This window comes from Phocoena phocoena, chromosome 18 (genome assembly GCF_963924675.1).
Source record: "Phocoena phocoena chromosome 18, mPhoPho1.1, whole genome shotgun sequence".
In the NCBI taxonomy this organism is placed as follows: domain Eukaryota; kingdom Metazoa; phylum Chordata; class Mammalia; order Artiodactyla; family Phocoenidae; genus Phocoena; species Phocoena phocoena.
Window position 1 is genome coordinate 11,056,181 of NC_089236.1, and position 21,273 is coordinate 11,077,453.

Here is a 21,273-nt window from a genome sequence, read left to right on the forward strand (position 1 = left end):
CAAATTACTTAGAATTTTAGTGGAAGCTTGTTAGAAATACAGATTCGTGGAATTATCATTTTCATGTCAGGAATATGAGTTTTTAACAAATGCTCTAGGTGATTTTTCTCATCGGACAAGTTTAAGAAACTGGTTTAAAGAGTATAAATAAGAAAACTTAGCGTCAAGTTAAGGGTCAAATAAAACTGCCATTAACTAATAAAAAGCAATTTAACCCCTTTGTTCTCTCCCTCTCCCTCTCTCTCTGTCTTTACATTTTTCCCCTTTGAAAAATGCATTCCCAGTTGTTATAGGTCTCTCTCTATATCTTCTTAGGAGCAGGATCAGGGAGTGATGTGGGTTTTGAAAGGCCTTCTGTAAAGATTTTTATAAATCTTGAAAATCATTAGTATTTGATTTTACTGTTTCATTATTCGAGATAACTCCATTTTTTTTTTTTTTCCCTTTCTTTAGTTTTTTCAGGGTATACCCTAGCTAAGTTGTTATCCTGCCTAATAAGGGGTTTAGCTAGACTATCAAAAAGTGCTTTCCTAGTGGTACCACTTAACCAGATGTTTGACCTTGTGAAAGTGAATGTAAACAATTAGCACATTACCTACTATGTAGTAAATTTACTCAATACATGTTAGCTACAATTGATATTTGTATAAATATCATATTACATTTTTCTGATGAATTCTTAATATACATCCTTTTTTCTTGTTCCTGTTGTTGTATTTCTTGTATAGATCTATTTTTGAGTTTCAAACTAAATGTAGACCTCAACATACATGTATAGTATCAGTATGCATATATAGTCTCTGAGTTTACTCCTGTTTCCTTTAGTCAAAAAATATCAAGTCAAAACTTGGGCTCTTTTGATTTAAAAAGGTACTTGTCTGTTATCTGTAGAGTATATCTTGATTTACTAAGGAAAGAGAATAGAAAGGTTAATTTTCCTATAAATAAGTATTGTTCATTCTGAGATCAATTCATTCATTAAATTGTGTATTCATTTATTCACCCATTTAACCTTTAATGTTAGTGTTATGACCAAAAGCAAACTCTGTTTATAACTCCAAACTTAATTATCTGGCTAATAACTGGATAACTATATTAGTTATCTTAAGTTGATGGTACCACTACCCATTTAAGTGAAAAATTGGAAACCATCTTAGACTCCCCTTTTCTATATTAGCAGTTCCAGTCAGTTCTGTTAATTAGTTCCTGTCCCCGCTTTTTAAAATTACCAATGCCTTTGTCTTAGTGTAGGCTCCTATGGTTTTCTTACCTGGATCTTTGCTGTGATTTTCGTTTATCTTCATCCACACTTGCCTAACTGCCCCACTTCCCTACTGCTGCCAGTTATGTTCCTAAACTATGGAGATGATCATTTCACTTTCCTGCTCAAAATTCTTTAGTTATACCACATTATGCAAAAAGTAAAGGCCGATTACAAAAGGTGAACTATGGGTCTCTTTATGATCTGGTCTTTGTCTATTTTGCCTGCCACACCTGAACACCGAGAAAAGTTTTGTCAAACCACTGTGCTCCATGTACCATATTAAGTTTCTTCTGCCTGGAATGTTTCCCCCTTGTTTACTCGACTATTCTATTCATCCTTCAAGTTGAGTCTTAAGCTTTATTTTACTCTTTTAGTGAACTCTTCTCTGTTAGCCTTCCTTTTCTGTCTTTCCTTTCTACCTACCCTCAGTTAGTCATTACTTCTTTTGCTCCCATATGTGTAATTTAGATATTATCCATTGTTTTATAGTTGCTTTCATGTTTGTTTCTCTAATGAAACCTCCTTTAGGCTGTATATGTTACATTTCTTTATGTGCCTACGATCTGGGGGACACTTGCCATGAAGTAGGCCCACAGTAAATTCTTTGAATGAACGACTTCGAGGAGTAAATAATTTCAATTTTATGAGAAAAAATCCCATAATGAAGAAATAGTAGATAAAAAATAAATAGAAATATAGTCCGTGGTATCTTATTTATGGGTGTCAGATATGTATTAGGAACAGTTTTTCATAATTTTCATATATTAAAATTGTCTTTGGGCAATATCTATCTATTAATAGATATTTATTTATGTCTGTTGTATTTAGACATTTAAAATTTCTAAAAATTTTATTCCAAAATATAAAGATTGTATCTCCTGTTTTACCCAGATAGCATTCTGGTTGAAATTTTTTAAACTCAATGAGTGTTAGAGAGGTAAATTTTAATTCTTATACATGTAAACTTCTATAAGATTTTTCTTAAATTTATTTTAAGCTCAGTTTCTTTATAATTTTATAATATTTAGAAACATGAGTCACTAAATGACCAACTTTGAAGATTTTCTTCTAATTTTAATCAGGGCCAATATATACGTTGCTTTCAGGTCAGGTGAAAGCCTCAGTTTGCAGTAAATTAAGGATGATCTAGAATAAAACAGCTTTAAAACAGACATGTTTTAGGGGTTAAGTGGTTTGACCTGACTTTTTTTTTTTATGTAATTGAGGAAAAGTGTTGCTTGTATTACTGTCTTCTGTGAGTTGTTCAGTGCACTATTTTTATTTTCTAAATCAAAATGAATAAAATTGAATTCTGTTCAAAGTATTTCAGATACATTGAAATGATTAATATTTTAGTGGTTAAGAATTACTCTTATGGCTTTATATTATGCAAAATATGTATGAAATAAATTGAATAGTGCTTTTAACTAATCTGAAGAACAAACTTTGTACTTTATATTTTTATGTTTTTGGGGAAAACTAGTCTAAATCTCTCTTAACTGATGAAAGCATAATTGTTTAAATATCTATAAATCATTTGTATTTTTCTGTAGTTTAGAAATAATATTTCTATGTTATCTGCATTAGGCTATTAACTCCAAAGAGGCCAAGGATTAGATCCACAAATTGTTATAGAACTTAAATCATCTCATATGAAACTAGACTTTAAAATGCTTTTTGTTGACACTAGTAACTATAAAATGAGAGCTGAGTATAAGCTCATTCCTTGATTCTTAATTAATAGTCACACATTATTAAGTTAAATATAATTATTCCTGGATTTAATAATTCTAAATTGTGGAATTGAAATGATCTAAATCTTATTATAAATGTTAAATTTTTTTTCCTTGACAGATATCTCCTGACCATTCAATCCAAAGTAGAATCCTAGGTTATTCTTTCTCAGTTTACACTGTTCTTATCTCCCCACAGTAATCATCATGATTTTTAATTCTGTATTTGTTTACTTGTCTAATGTGTGGCTCTTCCACTGCTCCATAAATTCCAGAAGAGTTTGAACCTGTGGTCTGTCTGTAAAAACTGGGTATTTGCAGCGCCTGGCACAATGCAAATGTTATTAAATGAATGAGCATAAATATAATTGTATTTCCACAATTTTTGGATCTTGGTATAGTGGAAGGATGTCAGTTCAGAGCTGAAAGCATTCTTGCTCCATCTCCATCACACATTTATTCTTTATGAGTCATTTTTTTCACCTGTAAAATGAGAAATGGGAAAGGGAATTTGAAAAAATGCTAGTGGATGATCATTAATATTCCTTCAAGCAATTTTTTGTAGTGTGGGATAAATGTTATGGTTGCTTTTAAACAGTAATAACTAAACATTGCATATTGATATCCTAAATTTTTTTTCATTTAAGTGGTACATGATCAGCATTGTCCACATTTACAATCGATGGAGGAACAGTGAAATTCGGTGTTATGTTAATGGACAGCTGGTGTCCTATGGTGATATGGCTTGGCATGTTAACACAAATGATGTAAGTTTTTATTTATCTGTATTTTAATGTATTTGAGTGTTTGATCTATCACTGTTTATAGCATGAATTGAATAATAAAATAGTTTGGTAGAAACAATAGTTTTACTTAGAAATTTTTTTCTATTAAGTGAACTCTTGGTTTAATTTTGTATAATTAAATTGCTAATAGATATGATTAATGATACAAAAAAAAGGAAAATTGCTTGGCCAAATTATTAAGTATTAGGTCAAAAATATAAACGCAGTATTCTATTCTTTTCAGAATCTCAAGCATTAAAAGTTGTGTCTTATACCTTATTTTGATGGGAAAGCAAGACCTTAAACAGAACGAATAAGTATAACATGTGACTATTATTTACTAGATAAATGGTGATAAATACTGCGGAGAAAAACTAAGTGGGAACAAATGTAAAAGTGTAGGTATAGGGAAGGGAGAAGCCAGATGGTCCAGAGATGGTCTTAGTGAGAAGAGTGGAGGGAGAAAGCCATGTGAGTATTTGGAGGAAATACCCCATTCAGTGGAAGCAGTGAGTGCAAAAGCTTTGAGGCAGAAGTAGAAAGTTTATCTTGGTTTTTACTTTTTTTTAAGGTTTTTTTTAAAGACTCAAAAATCAAAGAAGAATCTGTGATGAAACGAGTTAGAGATTGCAGAGTTTGAAATATTTACTGTCTGTTCCTTTACAGAAGCAGTTTGCTTGTTCTGTCCTAGAAACTCATAGTTGGGTCACAGTCAATAAATATTTATGAGAATGATTATTTTCAGAATTAGAATATTCACATGAAATTCTGCTTCATATTTGCCCTCCAAAGGGGACAGTCTTTTCTGTTGCAGAGTGGTTTTGTTGACTGTAATGACTCTGTAGTCATATTTAAAAAGAGAAAGGGAGAAAAGACTGATTTTTCACTTATTTTCAATAATATTCCAAGAAATGGAGAGGCCTGGACAATAACACATATACACATGTACATTATGCAGTCAGTTCTTTTTCCTAACACTTTTAATTAAAGACTGGGTATTTTATGAGGAGTGTCTTTCTTTCTACCTCATTCACAATTTTTTGGTTGTTTTACTGAGGCACCAAAGGGATTCCATACATATATAATGTCTTGCTTATCATTATTCCAGTGTAGAATAACCTGTGAGGTTGGGAGGACTGAACTGAACAGTGACTGCACTGGTCTGGTTAGGTGGGGCCACGTATTAGGTGAGATTTAAGAAGTAGAGTTGGGAAGGGTCTTGTTAAGTGTGGTTTCGTAGGTGCTGAACTCCCCAGATGGAGAGCACTGTACCATCTGCTTTAGTCAGCAGATTTTGGTGATTATTGTTTATCTGCTTCTGCATAGTTCCTACTCATGTAAGAGAAGGAAGTGATTTTTCTTTGTGTCCTTAAGTTAGTGTAGAGAAATAGAGAAATGTATCCATAGTGGAGAAATTAGGTAGAACTTTTAAAATTCAGTCCAATGTGTTTATGGTTAAATTTGGAATAGTCATTATGTTGATTCAGATGACTATCTGTGGACAATTACAAATAATTACTGTTTTAAAATTTATTTTACTTTTGTAAATAAATAGTTATAAGCCCTTTTGCTTTTAACCATAGAACTTGGAAAGTTGGTCAGGCGATTATTGAGTAGGTGGTTATTGTTTGTTTGCTTGCCCATAAGTATGAAACATTTGACTGATTAACTTTCCCTAAAAAATCTTTAGTTGGTTTTTATTATTTAAATACTCCATAGAGTCTTAATTGTTGCTTTCTTCTGTTATTATCGTTATGCTTTATGGTATTCCTGACAATGAAGGCAGGTATCCTTAAATATTTTGTCATTACAAAGTAAAACATTTGATTTTTTTATGACTTTTTAAAACTAGAGCTATGACAAGTGCTTTCTCGGATCTTCAGAAACTGCTGATGCAAATAGGGTATTCTGTGGTCAACTTGGTGCCGTGTATGTGTTCAGTGAAGCCCTCAACCCTGCACAGATATTTGCAATTCATCAGTTAGGACCTGGATATAAGGTAGTAAAACCATCTTATTATAAATTCTATGGAAAGTTTTAGGTGTGAAATGTGATACAATATAATATATAGTGATAGACTTTCTTTAATGTGGTTTAAAAGTCATCTCTGTATTTTGGAACTGAGTTATTATTATATGTTTCATTTTGTTTCAAAGGTGCTTTTTCACTTTTTAAGTATTTTCCCTTCATGAACTTCTTTTATTCTTTAGAATGTTTTCTAATGTTGAAGCTGTGGCTTTTCTTGACATAATTCTGAAATAATAAATTTTATAAAACCATATTGCTTAATGTGGTATTTGAAATCTCAAATTTTAAAATATATAAATTATATTATGAACAATTGAAATGTTAGAAATAACTCGAAAAGAATAGTTAATTATTTAGAAGGAAAATGATGTAAAATATTACATGTAGCTGAAATTACTCAGTTTTAGCTTCTATTCTTGTTTGTCCTTTGCAGTAGGCAAGGAAGTGGGTACAGTAGTGCATATCCTAATTTTGCAAAACTAATTATTTAATGTGATTTATCATATTCTTCTGGTTTTTTGACTTTAAAAACAGAGATATATTTAAGCAAGATATTACGTTCACATATATGAATTAGTTCTTAATGGGCAGTACACCTGGCTGGGGAAATATGTGAGTTTTGTTTAAGTCACATTAGGAATTGTGATATCCCAAGCTGTTTGGAGCTGAGAGAGAATTCTACAGTGTAAGTCAAAGTATTTGTATTTCTGAAGAAGCACGTGTCTTTCATGTAAGAGTTGTTTTTTTTTTTTTTTAAATTACTGTTTAAATAATCAATGTGAAGATTGTGTTATAGAAAAGGAGTACTAAACATTAAAAATATTTCTTCTTTGCCTTTGGATTTTTGGATTAACATTTCTTTTTAAATTTTTATGTTCTATATTGGACATATAAGTAACAGTTTGAATTTACCCTTATTAAAAGATATTTCTGTTCCCAATGATTTTAATAACCATAATAATATTGAATGACAATAGTGCTGTCATTTTTATGTCAAGGTGACAGTATTTACTACCATCTTTTGTCCATATCATTTTATTTGTTTTACTATCGCTAGAAATGAATTTGCGCTTGTACAGCCACTTTTTCTTTCATGGGTCCTTTTATTGGGTTTGAGTCCTAGTTCGGCCATGTGTTGGCTTTGCATGGAAATGTTTCTGTAATTCAGATATTTGGGCTAATATGCAACTTGCCTTCCTTTCATACTTCTTTGCCTTGTTTCATATTAATATGTGAAGTTGCTTTCTTCAAGCACTAACAGTGATGTTAAGTAGAGTGACAAACCAATGAAATATAAATAAAGGTAGAAAATCAAGAAAATACAGATGTGCAAATCATAAATCCAGTATGATTGCTATAGTGAAATTTCAGAATTGGTGGGAGCTTCTTGGCAGCAAAAAGGAAAAAGGGTTAAACATAAGCAGTTATATAATTCTCCATTCAGAAAGGTGCAACCATTGTTCTGAACCACTTTGCAAACTTAGCAATTTGTCACATGGCTCTTTTTTATCACATTCTTTTATACCAACAGTGAAAATAAGTAGTAACTCTGTGTCACCTTGTTTGTACACAAGTACCCAAGTGATGAAGAATCTATTCCTTGAATCCTAACATAGACAATAGAGTACCTACATCAGAGTCAGAACTTTTAAAAGAAAATGCCTCTAAATTTTGGTCATTTCATGAAAACGTATTTCATTAAGATTTGAAAGTTCCCAGTCTGTAGGCATGGCCTGCTGGGCCCCTTATTGTTAATGGAGGTTGACTGTAAGTCCATGGGTGCATGTATATTTTCTCAACTTGTAAATTTTAAAAGTACAATTACTATCAGGACAGGCATCTGCAAAAATTTTGTCATTAAAAAGTTATTTCTGGGGGCTTCCCTGGTGGCGCAGTGGTTGAGAGTCCGCCTGCCAATGCAGAGGACACGGGTTCGAGCCCTGGTCTGGGAAGATCCCACATGCCGCAGAGCAACTAGCCCCGTGAGTCACAATTACTGAGCCTGCGCGTCTGGAGCCTGTGCTCTGCAATGGGAGAGGCCACGATAGTGAGAGGCCCGCGCACTGCGATGAGGAGTGGCCCCCACTTGCCGCAATTAGGGAAAGCCCTCGCAGAGAAACGAAGAGCCAACACAGCCAAAAATAAATAAATAAAAAAAAAAAAAGTTATTTCTGGAAATTCAGAAAATGAAGGAAAGGTGCAGAGGATGCACATGAATATCAGACTGTGTTATGACAGGGAAAAAGGCTGAGGTGGTTCACACATTATAGTCTCAATTTTCTTGGTAAAGTAGGAGGCAAGGTCACTTCCCGTCAATGAAGCGATAGTGGGTTACAGTGGAATTTTTAAGGTATGTAGGACATATTAATTAGTTGAAATTTTACAAATGAAGCTTACATCATTAGTTGTTATATAGTAACACAGTATTTATATTTTTTGCCTCAAAATCTCTGGAGAAAAGAGACAGCATAAAAAAGTTGTATTGGTCAGACAGTATTGTCTGTGGTTCTGAGCTTAATGTAGATCACATGTCAACATCTGGGCTTTAAAATAAATAAAATAAATTAATTCTCCCCCAAATAATGTCTTCAGAATATCTATACTGTGAAGCCTGTCTCAAGTGATTTTGACCTGTGGATCATGAGAGTGCTAAATAATTTTCTTTATGTGGTTTTGAGCAGTATAACTTGTCAGTGAATATTTTGTATTTGGTTATCTTTGGTAAATGGCAAATGAGGAAAGATATCACTAATCAGTTAAATAACTCATTAGGTTTGGAAGAAATTTGTAAAATACAGACTTTCTCAGTGTAACTTTCTGTAGTATAGTAAAATTTACTCTGAGTTAAGTTGATTTTGGAGCTCCATTTGGTTGGAGTTATTGAATGTTTACAAGATTATGAAGTCATATATAAGGTGGTCTTTTGACATAAACTTGCAGAACAGATTTTAACAAAGTTTAGATATTTCATAATCATTACTTAATTATCAAATAACCTATGTGTCAAGCAATTAGTCTTCATTGCTTGATATTTCAGTATTTAGCTTTGTGTTCTGTCTTTCATTCAAGAAAATGATAGCATCATGATGTTTTAACAGTTTATTATATTAGGATAAAAGCCTAACTGATAAGAGGAAATGTTTAAAACAACCTCCAGAACGAAAAATCCACTTTGGAGATTTTCCGAAACTCTTATGGAAGGGAAAGCTCCTAAGAAACTAATATTCCCACAAATAACCGTGTAAAAACTCTGGACATCATGCTGAAAAAATCCACCTGAGGGCCTTGGCGACTGAATAAAAAGCAGGGATGTTTTAGAGGGGAGTCAAAACATGGAACAAGTGGTCAGCATGGGCTGAGTTTCTCATTTTTCTATTTTGATGTACCAACTTCCCAGCCAGAAAAATTAAGGTAACAAGCACTAGGGCAACCAGCACTACAGGTGATTAATGGGCCCCTAGAAAAGAGGCAGTCGGAAAAGGGTCTGAATTCTATATTTTAAAAAAACACAGTTAAAATCTATGGCTGACCCATGAAACCATGTATGATCATGACAAACGGATAGTAGATTGTAAATAAGACTTCAGGAACTGAATTGAGATCTGAGACACCACACATAGAAGGCATGACAATCTGTAATTGTATCTAAACAAGAAAACGACCCCCAAAACAAAATCATCTGGATTTTTTCAGAATATAGTCTCCACAGGAAAATATTCAAAATGTCCAGCATATCATCACAAATCACTCATCCTATGAAGAGCTAGGAAAATGTGACTTATTCTCCAGGGAAGAGAAAATTGGCACATGCCACCTCCAAGATAACGTAGGATTGTTTAATTATCACATGAAGACTTTAAGGGACCTTTTATAACCAGCAGTGTAAAAAAATTTGCTTGTAATGAATTAACAGGTGGGAATTATCAACCACAAAATAAAAAAAATCAAGTGGAAAATTTGGAACTAAAATATATATCTAAAGTAAAAAGAAATCCACTGTTTGCTTATTAGCAGAATGGACATGAACGAAAAATAAATGAACTTGGATATAGATTGAAACATTAGAAGAGAGATAGAAAAGTTTGGGGGGAAAGAACTGAAGAGATTTATGGGACAGTCTTGAAATCTAATATGCAAAGTGATGAAATAAAAATTCACATTTGAAGGCAAGACAAGAAAAATTGAAACATAAGGTTTTTCTCTGCCCTTTGGACTCCTTTCTCCCTTCTTGTGTGCATTGTGCATCTGAATTATGCATTAACCAGACCTCCCCAATGCAGAAATACCTGCTCAACCATAAAGATCAGTTTTTCTCCTTCTATTGCCAGCCATATAACTCTTTAGAAGATAACAATCCTTTATCAATTCTGTAAGGAGTCCTGCTGACCCACTACGTGCCTTGTACATGCAGACATGTTTGGTGAACTTTATATACAATGCCAGTATATCATTTCCCTTAAAGATAGCAATTGGTGCAGAACGGACTGGAGATACTGGGCCACACCTAATAGAAGTTTTTAGCGTACATACTTAGGACCTTATTAATGCTACTAGTTATAATACTTGTATTCTGCCTATTTTACAAGATTATTGTTCCTTGTATTACCAAATGTGTTACCGAGCCTCAGATAAAATTAATGATTATTAGGCGACTTGAAATGATTGACCAAATATCTAGTCATATGAGATCAATGATGGTAATAGTATAACTCTAGATATGGGAAAAAACAACAAGAGGGAACCATTTCCCGGACCGTAACAGACTAGTGAAACAGGAGGTCCACAGGCTTTTGGCTACTGTTAACAGGGCCTAGTCCAGTAACAGCACATTGAGTGGCCTGTCAACAAAATCCTCGCCTGACATGGGACTGAGTATTCCTAGCGCCATGGGACAAATTGGTTAAGAAATGCCTCCCAAACTGAAAAGGAAGGGATTGGACAATAATGTTTCCCACCATCCAGTTCTACAAGAATCAATTCGTTAGCCACTGCAGTTGCTGACTTTTAATACACCCTGAAAAAGGAGTTCAGGGCAGAGACCAGGAATGAGACACTCTGTGCTCTGGGAAAACTGGCAGAACTGGCCTTCAGATAGTTTGATATTTTCAGGAGAAGGTTTTATGAACCCAAACTCATACGTTTTCCCATACTTAGAAAAGCACTAAAATCATTAACTAAAAGTCTGTTCCTCATGACTAGCATCAGCCTTCTACTGAGATATGCGTTTGGTTGCATGTACCCTCTTCACCAAAATCTCATATATATTTGACCTTTCCCCCCTCTACCTTTTGGGAGCTGTTCTCAGAACTCACTAAGAGGCTGTCTCCTGGGTTATAATCCTCAAATTTGGCTTGAATAAAAATTTCCACTTCTTTCTCATATGATTATTGATTAATTTTTAATTGAAAAAAGTGTGAGAGAAGGGGGCAGAAAAAATATTTGAGGAAATAATAGTAGAAACTTTCCCAAATTTGTTGAAAAACTTATATTTATAGACTGAAGGAACTCAGCAAACTCCAAACAAAATAAATTTAAGGAGTACCGCAGAAGGCATATTATAGTAAAACTGCAGAAAACCAAAGGAAAGAGAAAATCTTGAAAGCAAGCAGAGAAAAACTAGACATAAATAAGGTAAAGAATCATTTGAGTAACTGCACACTTCTCACTAGAAATCAGGGAAGCCATAGAGCTGGAGCAAAACCTGTCAACCCAGAATTTTTCATTCAGTGAATATATTCTTTAAGTTTTATAAATGAAAATTAAGATAATTTGTTGCTACCAGATGTACATTACAGACTGGAGAAGGAAAGTTGGATCATTAGGAATGGATGAAGACCATTAGGAATGCTAACTGTATGGGTAAAAATAAAATATCCTTTCTGTTGTTTTCTTTAAAATAAACAAAACTGATTAAAGAAAACATTACTACACTGTCTTTTTGGTTTATAATGTATATAAATATAATATATATGGCAACTCTAACAGTAGGTTCTGGGGAGGGGATATAAATGGAGCTATATGGTTGCAGACTTTCCATATTTTATAAAGTGTCTGTGATATAATGATATTGACTGAAATTCAATAGCTAAGACAAAAAAAATAACAAATTTTAAATCATTTTCTTTTTTTGAAATGTAAGTATTATTTAATTTCCCTACAGCCTATGCTGTAGACCTGTTTTTCAAATCAAAGGTAACATATATTCAATACATACTTAATAGAAAGGAAAAACAAAATAAATTAATGCAAGCCAATGGAGACTGAATATGAATAAGAATCATTCACTCTTTCAGTCATTCTTTCTTTTAGTAAATATTACTATTAAATGTTGTTTTTTGGCATTGTTATTCTAGGTGTTCAGGGGTTAGGGATATGATAGTGAATAAAACAGACAAGAATCCCTGCTTTGACGGAGAAAGACAAATACTGTATTTTTTTACTTAATATGTGGAATCTAGTAAACAAAACAAATCAACAAATATACCAAAATAGAAACATATTCTGTTTCTATTATAAACAGATACAGAGAACAAACTAGTGATTGCTGGAGGAAAGATGGGAGGATGGGTGAAATAGATCAAGGGGATTAAGAGGTACACACTACCAGTTATAAAGCAAGTCACATAGATGTAATGTACAGCCCAAGGAATATTATAAATAGTATTATAATAACTTTGTATAGTGTGTAATCTATAAAACTATTGAAGCAGTCACTAAACATAGTGACTAATATGTCACTATAAGTACATCTTATAATTATTATAAGTCACTGTATTATAAGTACACTATAAGTACATCTGAAAATAATATAAGTCAACTGTACTTCAATAAAAAAAAATTCCTGCCTTTAGTGGGGGGAAAGAGGATGTACATTATCATGGGAGGAGACAGACAACAAAACAAAATAAAAAAGAAAAATATATAATGTGCTAGATGGTGATAAGTACAATGTGAAAAATAAAGTAGATAAAAAACAGGGAAAGTGGTAGACTGCAGTTTAAAATAGAGTGATTAGAAGAGGTTTTACTAAAGACCTCAAGGAGATGAAGTTGATGCCAGCCACGTACATCTGGGGAAGAGCTTTCAGGGCAAATGGGAGGGAAAGTCTTAAGGGCATTAGTAGGATCTGACTTGGTAGATTAAAAAACACTGTGACTGTATTTCCTTGTGACTAGGATAGAGAGAGGCAGAGAGTAGTAGGAGATAAATTCAGGTGTCAATTAAAGACTTGCAAATGATCGTTCTGACTTTGCTTTTTACTCTTGAGTGAGAGTGAAAGCCTTTGGAGAGTCTTGAGTGGGTTGATCTGATATCAATATTAAAAGCATCAGTGGCAATAGAGAGACTAGTTAGAAGGCTATTGCAAATATTTTGGTGAAAGATGATGGTAGTTTAGACAAGGCTGATAGCAGTGGAAAGTAATGGGACTTGACTGGATTTTGATAAAGCATACCTAAACTAAAACTCTAAGAGGACAGCTTTTGGATGTATTTTGGAAGTAAAGTGAGTAGGATATTCTGTCACTCTAAATATGGGGTAAAGGAGCAAGAGAGGATTCAAAGGTGACCCAGTGCTTGAATAACTGAATCGATGGATTTGTTATTTACTGAGATGGGAAAGACTTGGAAGGACTAAGTTTTGGGGAGGAAGATCAAGAGTTTGGCTTTTGACATGTTAAATTTGAAATGCCTATTAGACATCTAAATGGAGAAATGAGATAAGTCTGGAGCTTAGGAGAGAAGTGTAGTTTGGAGATAGAAGTTTAAAGTTGACAGGATATAGACAGGATTTAAAGCCCCAAGACTGGATTTAGGTACCAATAAAGTGAGTTGAGAGACAAAAGATGACTGAGTAATGAGTCTAAAGGAAGAGGAAATGATTAACTTTCAAATGCTGCTGACAGGTTGAGTAAATTGAGGACTGAAAAATGTCTACTGAATTTAGCAGCATGGAGGTCATGAGTAATCTTGCTTATCACACCTTAGGCAATTAGTTGAAGTGGGAGAAAAAAACCTTAATGAAGACAGTAGTGTCCTTTCAGAATTCAAAGAGAAGCATTAAATGTTTTATAATTGAACATATAGTTTAGTTTTGCTTGTTTCATTCTATAGTACAGGGGCCCCCAACCCCTGTGCCACAGACCAAAAGTGGTCTGTGGCCTGTTAGGAACCAGGCCACACAGCAGGAGGTGAGTGGTGGATGAGCGAGCAAAGCTTCATCTGTATTTACAGCTGCTCCCCATTGCTTGCATTACTGCCTGAGCTCCGTCTCCTGTCAGATCAGTGGTGGCATTAGATTCTCATAGGAGCACGAACTGCTGTGGACTGTGCGTGCGAGGGATCTGGGTTTGTGCTCCTTGTGAGACTCTAATGCTTGATGATCTGAGGTGGAGCTGAGGCGGTGATGCCAGTGCTGGGGAGCAGCTGCAAATACAGATGATCATCAGCAGAGAGGTTTGCACAGAGACCATAATAACTCAATTGCTTGCAGACTCATATCAAAACCCTATTGGTGAGTGGCAAGTGACAATTAAGCTGCATCTGGTGGCAGGTTTTATAGTGGCAAGTGAGTCGATGTACTTCCGTTATACAGCTGCATCTGGTGGTGGGCTTTAAGTCAGAATCCGACACATAATTTAGTCCACGCGTGGCCCGCCCATTATTTTATTCACCACTTCTGTATGTGCCTCTTTCCTGCCCTGCACACTTGTCTCAGTCACAGTTTTGGTAAGCCCACAAGCTAACCCTAGCCAAAATGAGTAAAAATCAAACGTCGCTGGAGAGCTTCTTTGAAAAGGGGGAAAGACCCAATGATGAGAGAGCAGAAGACTCTTAAGAATGCCAACAAAAAGAAGGCTGCGTTTAAAAGAAAAAACCAAGAGTCCTACTTAAATTATGGGTTCATTGCAACAGGTGATTCACATTCTCCAAGCCCGCTTTGTATAATACGTGGCGACTCTCTATCCAGCAAATCCATGAAACCTTCAAAACTGCTTCGCCACATGGAGACCAAGCACCCTGCATTAAAAGACAAGAATTTGGAATTTTTCAAAAGAAAAAAAACGTGAACATGAAGAACAGAAGCAATTATTGAAGGCCGCCACTTCATCAAATGTGTCTGCACCGAGAGCATCATTCTTAGTGGCTAACCGCATTTCTAAAGCTAAGAAGCCCTTTACTGTTGGTGAAGAGTTGATCCTGCCTGCTGCTAAGGACATTTGTCGTGAACTTTTAGGAGAGGTTGCAGTTCAAAAGGTGGCACATGTTCCTCTTTCGGCTAGAACCATAACTAGATGAATTGACGAAATAGCAGAGGATATTGAGGCACAATTGTTAGAGAGGATTAATGAGTCACCGTGGTACACAATCCAGGATGACGAGTCTACTGATGTTGACAAGGCAACAGTGCTTGTTTTTGTGCGATATATTTTTCAGGAGGATGTGCATGAGGATATGTTATGTGCACTTTTGTTGCCAACCAACACCACAGCTGCAGAACTATTCAGTCTTTGAATGATTACATATCAGGAAAACTGAATTGGGCACTTTGTGTCAGTATATGCACGGACAGAGTGGCTGCCATGACTGGATGGCTTTCTGGTTTCACTACTCGGGTCAAAAGAGGTCACTTCTGAATGTGTGTCTACGCACTATGTCATCCATAGAGAAGTTCTGCCTAGACGACAAATGTCGACTGAACTTAACGTTTTGCAGGATGTGATTAAAATTATCAACCACATCAAAGCACATGGCCTTAACTCACGTCTGTTCGTGCAGCTCTGTGAGGAGATGGACGCAGAGCACACACGTCTTCTCTTATACACAGAAGTGAGATGGCTTTCTAAAGGGAGATCCCTGGCCAGAGTTTTTGAGTTCCGAAAGCTGCTCCAGAGATTTGTTTTAGAAAAACAGTCACCACTGGCAGCACATTTCAGTGACACAGAATGGGTCGCAAAACTTGGTTACTTGTGTGACATATTCAACCTGCTCAACGAACTCAGTCTGTGACTTCAGGGGAGAACAGCAACTGTGTTCAAGTCAGTAGATAAAGTGGCTGCATTCAAAGCCAAACTGGAATTATGGGGGCAACGAGTGAACATTGGGACTTCTGACATGTTTCAAACATTAGCAGAGATTTTGAAATAGACTGAACCAGGGCCTTTTCGCTCCCAGCTGGTGCATGATCACCTATCTCAGCTTTCAAAAGAGTTTGAGCATTACTTCCCAACCACAAAAGACCCCTGAACTGGGAAGGAGTAGATTCACTTATTCGTGAGTAAGCCAGGTGAATCGACTTTGTCCATGCTAGAAGAGGATCAACTGCCTGAGATGGCAAATGACAGTGGCCTTAAAAGTATGTTTGAGACAACTTCAAATCTCCATACATCTGGATTAAAGTCAGGCCGAATATCCTGAGATTGCCACAAAAGCACTGTAAAGCCTGCTTGCATTTCCAACATCCTATCTTTGTGAAGCAGGGTTTTCTGCAGTGACAGCAAGCAGAATGAGATCACAGAGTAGACTGGACGTAAGCAACACACCTCGGGTGTCACTATCTCTAATCAACCCCAGATGGGACCATCCAGTTGCAAGAAAACAAGCTCCCACTGATTCTGCATTATGGTGAGTGGTATAATTATTTCATTATATATTACATGTTATAATAACAGAAATGAAGCGCACAATAAATGTAATGCTCTTGAATCATCCAGAAACCTCCTTCCCGCCGGTCTGTGGAAAAATTGTCTTCCACAAAACCAGTCCCTGGTACCACTGCTATAGTACATTTCATACCAAGACGTTATCTCTTCTTTTGTGATACTCCACTCCATTTCCATCATTTTTTTCTTTTTGAGGAACTGTTTATATGTAGTTGGTTTTTTCTGGTCTCCTGGTTATTTCCTTTTACTGTATCACACATATTTTTATGTCTAGTACATTTGTAAATAAAAATTTTATAGAAATAAAAGCCTCTGAGTAATATGTACTTAATGTGCCTTTGAAATATGGTTATATAAACAACTTGCTCTGTAAAAAGGGAAGCTTTATTTTTAAACTATCATATTTTAAATGATTTTCCTTTTTAGCCAGTTTCTTTTGGAAGATATATACATATTCAAAATATGCTACCATTTTTCAAGTTAATTGCATTTCTTTTTTGGAATTGCCTGCATGGTCAGTTTTTAAGTGACACAAGGAAACAGTTTCATTACTTTAGAGCTAAACTGTATTTTTGATGAAAGGTGGTTTTATGGCACCTATTAATTCAGCAAGCGTGGCTTCAAATCTTTTCTCTTTTTCCAAAATTAAATCAATCCCTTGGGGATGACAGTTCTCCTTCAAAAATATAATTTAAAATGCTGTAGAGTTCAGCTGGTAGTGGGAATGGAGAGCCAACCCCAGAGAGCCCTGAGTAGCACCCCCATCTCCCCAAGGAGCCACAGCTGCCTCAGCTGGCCCCAGTCACCATCACTACAACCGTAAGCATCCAGGCCGAGGCCCAGCCCAGCAGCACCATGGGGAGCAGTGGCCCCTGTGGCTTCACATCTGCAGCACCTGCCTGCAGGGACAAGAAACTCATCACAGTGAAGGTTTTTGGAACAGTAAAATGGTTCAGTGTAAGAAACGGATGTGATTTTTTCAATAGGAATAACACCAAAGAAGATGTATTTGTATACCAGTCTGCCCTAAAGAAGAATAACTCCAGGAGGCACCTTTGCAGTGTAAGAGATGGAGAAACTTGGAGTTTGATGTTGCTGAAAGGAGAAAAGGGTGTGGAAGCAGTGAACGTTTCAGGCCCTGGTGGAGTTCTAGTGCCAGGCAGTAAATATGCAGCAGATGTAACCATGATAGATACCGTCCACATAATAGGGGTGCTCCACACAATTAACAGCAGAATGACCAGAATAATAAGAATGGAGAAAGAATGAGGGATCGGAGAGTGGTCCCAAAGGCCAGGCTCTACAGCAGGCCACTGTGCCCATCTTACTATGTGGAGACCCTACGGGTGTCAACCACAGTATTCCAACCCTACTGTGCAGGGAGAAGTGATGGAAGGTGCTGACAACCAGGGTGCAAGAGAGCAAGGTAGACCAGTGAGACAGAGTATGTAATGTGGTTTATAGACCACCATTCCACAAGGACTTACTTCACCCAAGACAGCCTAGAGAGGACCACAATGAAGGAGCTAGGGAAAATCAAGGAGATGAGACTAAGGTCAGCAGTCACCTCAACGTTGTTAAGGACGTAGCTTCAATTACCAATGCAGACCCCCAGAAAACCCTAAAGTACAAGATGGCAAAGAGAAAAGCAGCAGATGCACCAGCTGAGAATTAGTCTTGCTGGAGGCTGAGTAAACGCGCTTTTCCCATCTCTACCATCATCTGATTTAGCTATCCAACAAGAAGAAATGAATGTAAAGTTTCAGCAATAAGAAAAGGAGAGTGGCGCTGAAGACCTCAAGTGCTTGCTCTTTGCCCCTTGACCAGATAGCTGGAAGTATTACCTGCACTACCTATGCAGGCTGGAGTTTTTACTATCTCTTTACTTAAAGACTCTTTGATGATGACAAACATTTTTTTTTTTTTAAGGCTGGTTTTTCTCAATACACCTTTAAACGTTTTTAAATTGTTTCATATTTGTTCAAGTTAAGATTTTAAGAACCTTAATTTATAATATAATAAACGTTCACAACATGATTTTTTTTTCAAAAAAGTCAGTAAACTGCAAGCACCTGTTAATAAAGGTCTTTAAAAAACCCTGTAGATTCTGAAAATAGTTTTTTTTTAAAAAAAATCCTAGATATAAGGAATATTTTGAGTAATAGAATATATGTGAGTAGTTCTAAGAGGATTCTTTTGCAAAATACACCACTCATTTGATCATACTTGTTTAGGTATATTTGCTTTAAAATATCAGGCATATTACTTTATAAGCTATACTATATTTAGAATGCTAGAATTTCAGTGAATGGCAAGAAAAGTGTTCTGTTTTTCCAAAGTTCTAGTTTTATTCCCCCAATGCAATGCCTTCAGCAGAGCCTTATTTTATTTTATTTTTTTCCGGTATGTGGGCCTCTCACTGTTGTGGCTTCTCCCGTTGCGGAGCACAGCCTCCAGACGCGCAGGCTCAACGGCCATGGCTCACAGGCCCAGCCGCTCTGCGGCATGTGGGATCCTCCCAGAATAGGGCACGAACCGGCGTCCCCTGCATCGGCAGGCGGACTCTCAACCTCTGCGCCACCAGGGAAGCCCAGCAGAGCCTTATCTTATTACCCATATTCAAATAATTTTTACCCGTTGGTCTTAAAATGGGTAATTCCTACTGGGTTTATCCAGTTAATATACATTTTCTATATACTAACAAGTTTCTCCTCTAGCAGCTCTGACTAATAATGTACCTAATGACCACTGAGGGGGAATAATATAATCTTAATGCCACTTTCTCATTATTCAGAGATCTCCAGTTTTTAAAGTGTCATTATAAACTTTTAGATTTAAATGTATTTGAGGTGTTTCAATCTATAGCAGTTACTGTGTTTTTCTTTTAAAACTTCAAATTGCTCCAACTTTGGGTATCTCTTCTAGTTGGTCTCTTAGTCCATTTGACCTGACCCTGTAGTCTTTGATAGCTTCCTTGCTATTTCCTATGACGATGTTTCTGGCTCATCCTGAACATTTTGTTGTTTCAGTCCTGGAATCAGCCGGTACTCCAAGAATCTCTAGTCTCTATTAATGGGAAATTTAGGACTTGCTGTGTTTTATCTCTACCTCCTCTTAGTTAAATCTGTATCTCCTTTCTTCCACATTGAGACATCTTGTTGGCAAGTACATGGAGCATGTTAGAATTAGAAAAGCCTATAATTACACATATAACAGTCTAAGAACTACAGTACCAATACTACCCTACAGACATAATTACTGAAAACAGTTTGTTTTCCATATGCTCTCTCTGTTCTCCTTGCCATTTTCTAATTTCTGAGGTATAAATGTTATGGGCTGAATTGTGTTCCTCCAAAATTCCTATGTTGAAGTTCCAACTCGCAATGTGGCTATATCTGGAGATAAGGTCTTTAAGGAGGTAAAGTGAAGTGAAGTCATTAGGGTGGGTCCTAATACAATATGAATGTTATAAGGAGAGGAAGTTAGAACACAGACACACGCAGAAGACACACATGAAGATACAGGGAGGAGAAGTGGGTCATTTACAAGCCAAGGAGAGAGGCTTCAGAGTCCAACCCTGCTGACAGTTTGACCTTGGATTTCTAGCCTCCAGAATTGTGAGAAAATAAATTTCTGTTGTTTAAGCTACTTGGACTCTGGTACTTTGTTATGGCAGTCCTAGCAAACTAATACAAGGGATTAACTACATTGTGAATGCACGTAGTTATTACATATTATTCTCTCTTATTTTAACTCTTAGTAGTTTTAAAGTACTTATATATTTAAGGTTCATCACATTCCTTACATTGATGTGTTTTGCCTATCTAAAGCTTATTCTATAGTTTATTCTTCAGGAAGGACTCATGGGAAGAATGTTTTTTGAGAACTGCATTTCGGTATTAGTTTATCAGGGACCATTATGTTTGACAGCCATTTGCTTTGCTATAAAGTCCTTGACTAACCTTTCTTTGTACATCTCAAATTTGTTACTAATTTTCTTCTGGCTTAAAGTATTTTTGTTGAAAGTCTGATGACAGTTTAATATGCTTTCTATTGTAAGTCACTTGCTCTTTTTGCCCACATGTTCAAAGGATTTTGTTTAAATTCAGCAATTTTGCTAGGTAGGTCTTAAATATTCTGAGTTGATTTCTCGTTTAAGTGGTATGCACTTTCAGTGTGCAGTCTTGTATCTTTTTATATTTCAAGGAATTTTTTATACTGTTCACTGTTTGTTCTATTTCCTTGCTTTGGTTTTCTTCAGAGACTTGACTATACATGTTTGATTTACTTTGCTTATCTTTAATATTTGTCACTTTATCTTGAATCTTCATCTTTTTTTTTCTTTCTCATCTTTTAAATTTAAAAATAAAGTGAAACTTACAGAAAAGTTACAAGCACAGTAGTAAGCAATTTTTTCCCTGAGCCATTTGAGAGTATTGCTGACATAATGTCCCATCATCCCTGAATATTGTGTTTGTATTCCTTTATATAATTCCTTTATATAATTATTAACATCAGTGTGTTACTACCTTTATATAATTATATATAACAAAAACATTCCTTTATATAATAATTAATATCAATGTGTTACTACCATGTAATTCTCAGACCCCATTAAAATTTTGCTAATTGTCCCATAATGTCCTTTTTAGGAAAATGATCTAGTTCACAACGTTTATGTTATAATGTATCTTTAGTCTGCTCAACAGAACAGTTTTTGTTCATTCTTTGTTCATTCTCTGTCTCCCATGCCTGGCTAATAACCCTGTTGGGTGGACACACTCCTCACCTCTCTAGGACTTT

General features: G+C 35.7%; 1 protein-coding gene and 1 pseudogene across 4 annotated transcripts in view; both read left to right on the plus strand.

Moving 5' to 3' along the window:
• The window catches only part of NBEA (neurobeachin), a 618,385-nt gene that overhangs the window by 70,088 nt on the left and 527,024 nt on the right, over positions 1–21,273 (plus strand). For all 4 annotated transcript variants that reach the window (XM_065896024.1, XM_065896027.1, XM_065896028.1 and 1 more), the window contains exons 7-8: positions 3,645–3,764; positions 5,635–5,781. In XM_065896024.1, coding sequence (XP_065752096.1) covers positions 3,645–3,764; positions 5,635–5,781 — 267 coding nt within the window. The remainder of the gene's footprint in view (positions 1–3,644; positions 3,765–5,634; positions 5,782–21,273) is intronic.
• Positions 16,146–18,145, plus strand: LOC136137850 (Y-box-binding protein 1 pseudogene; annotated as a pseudogene).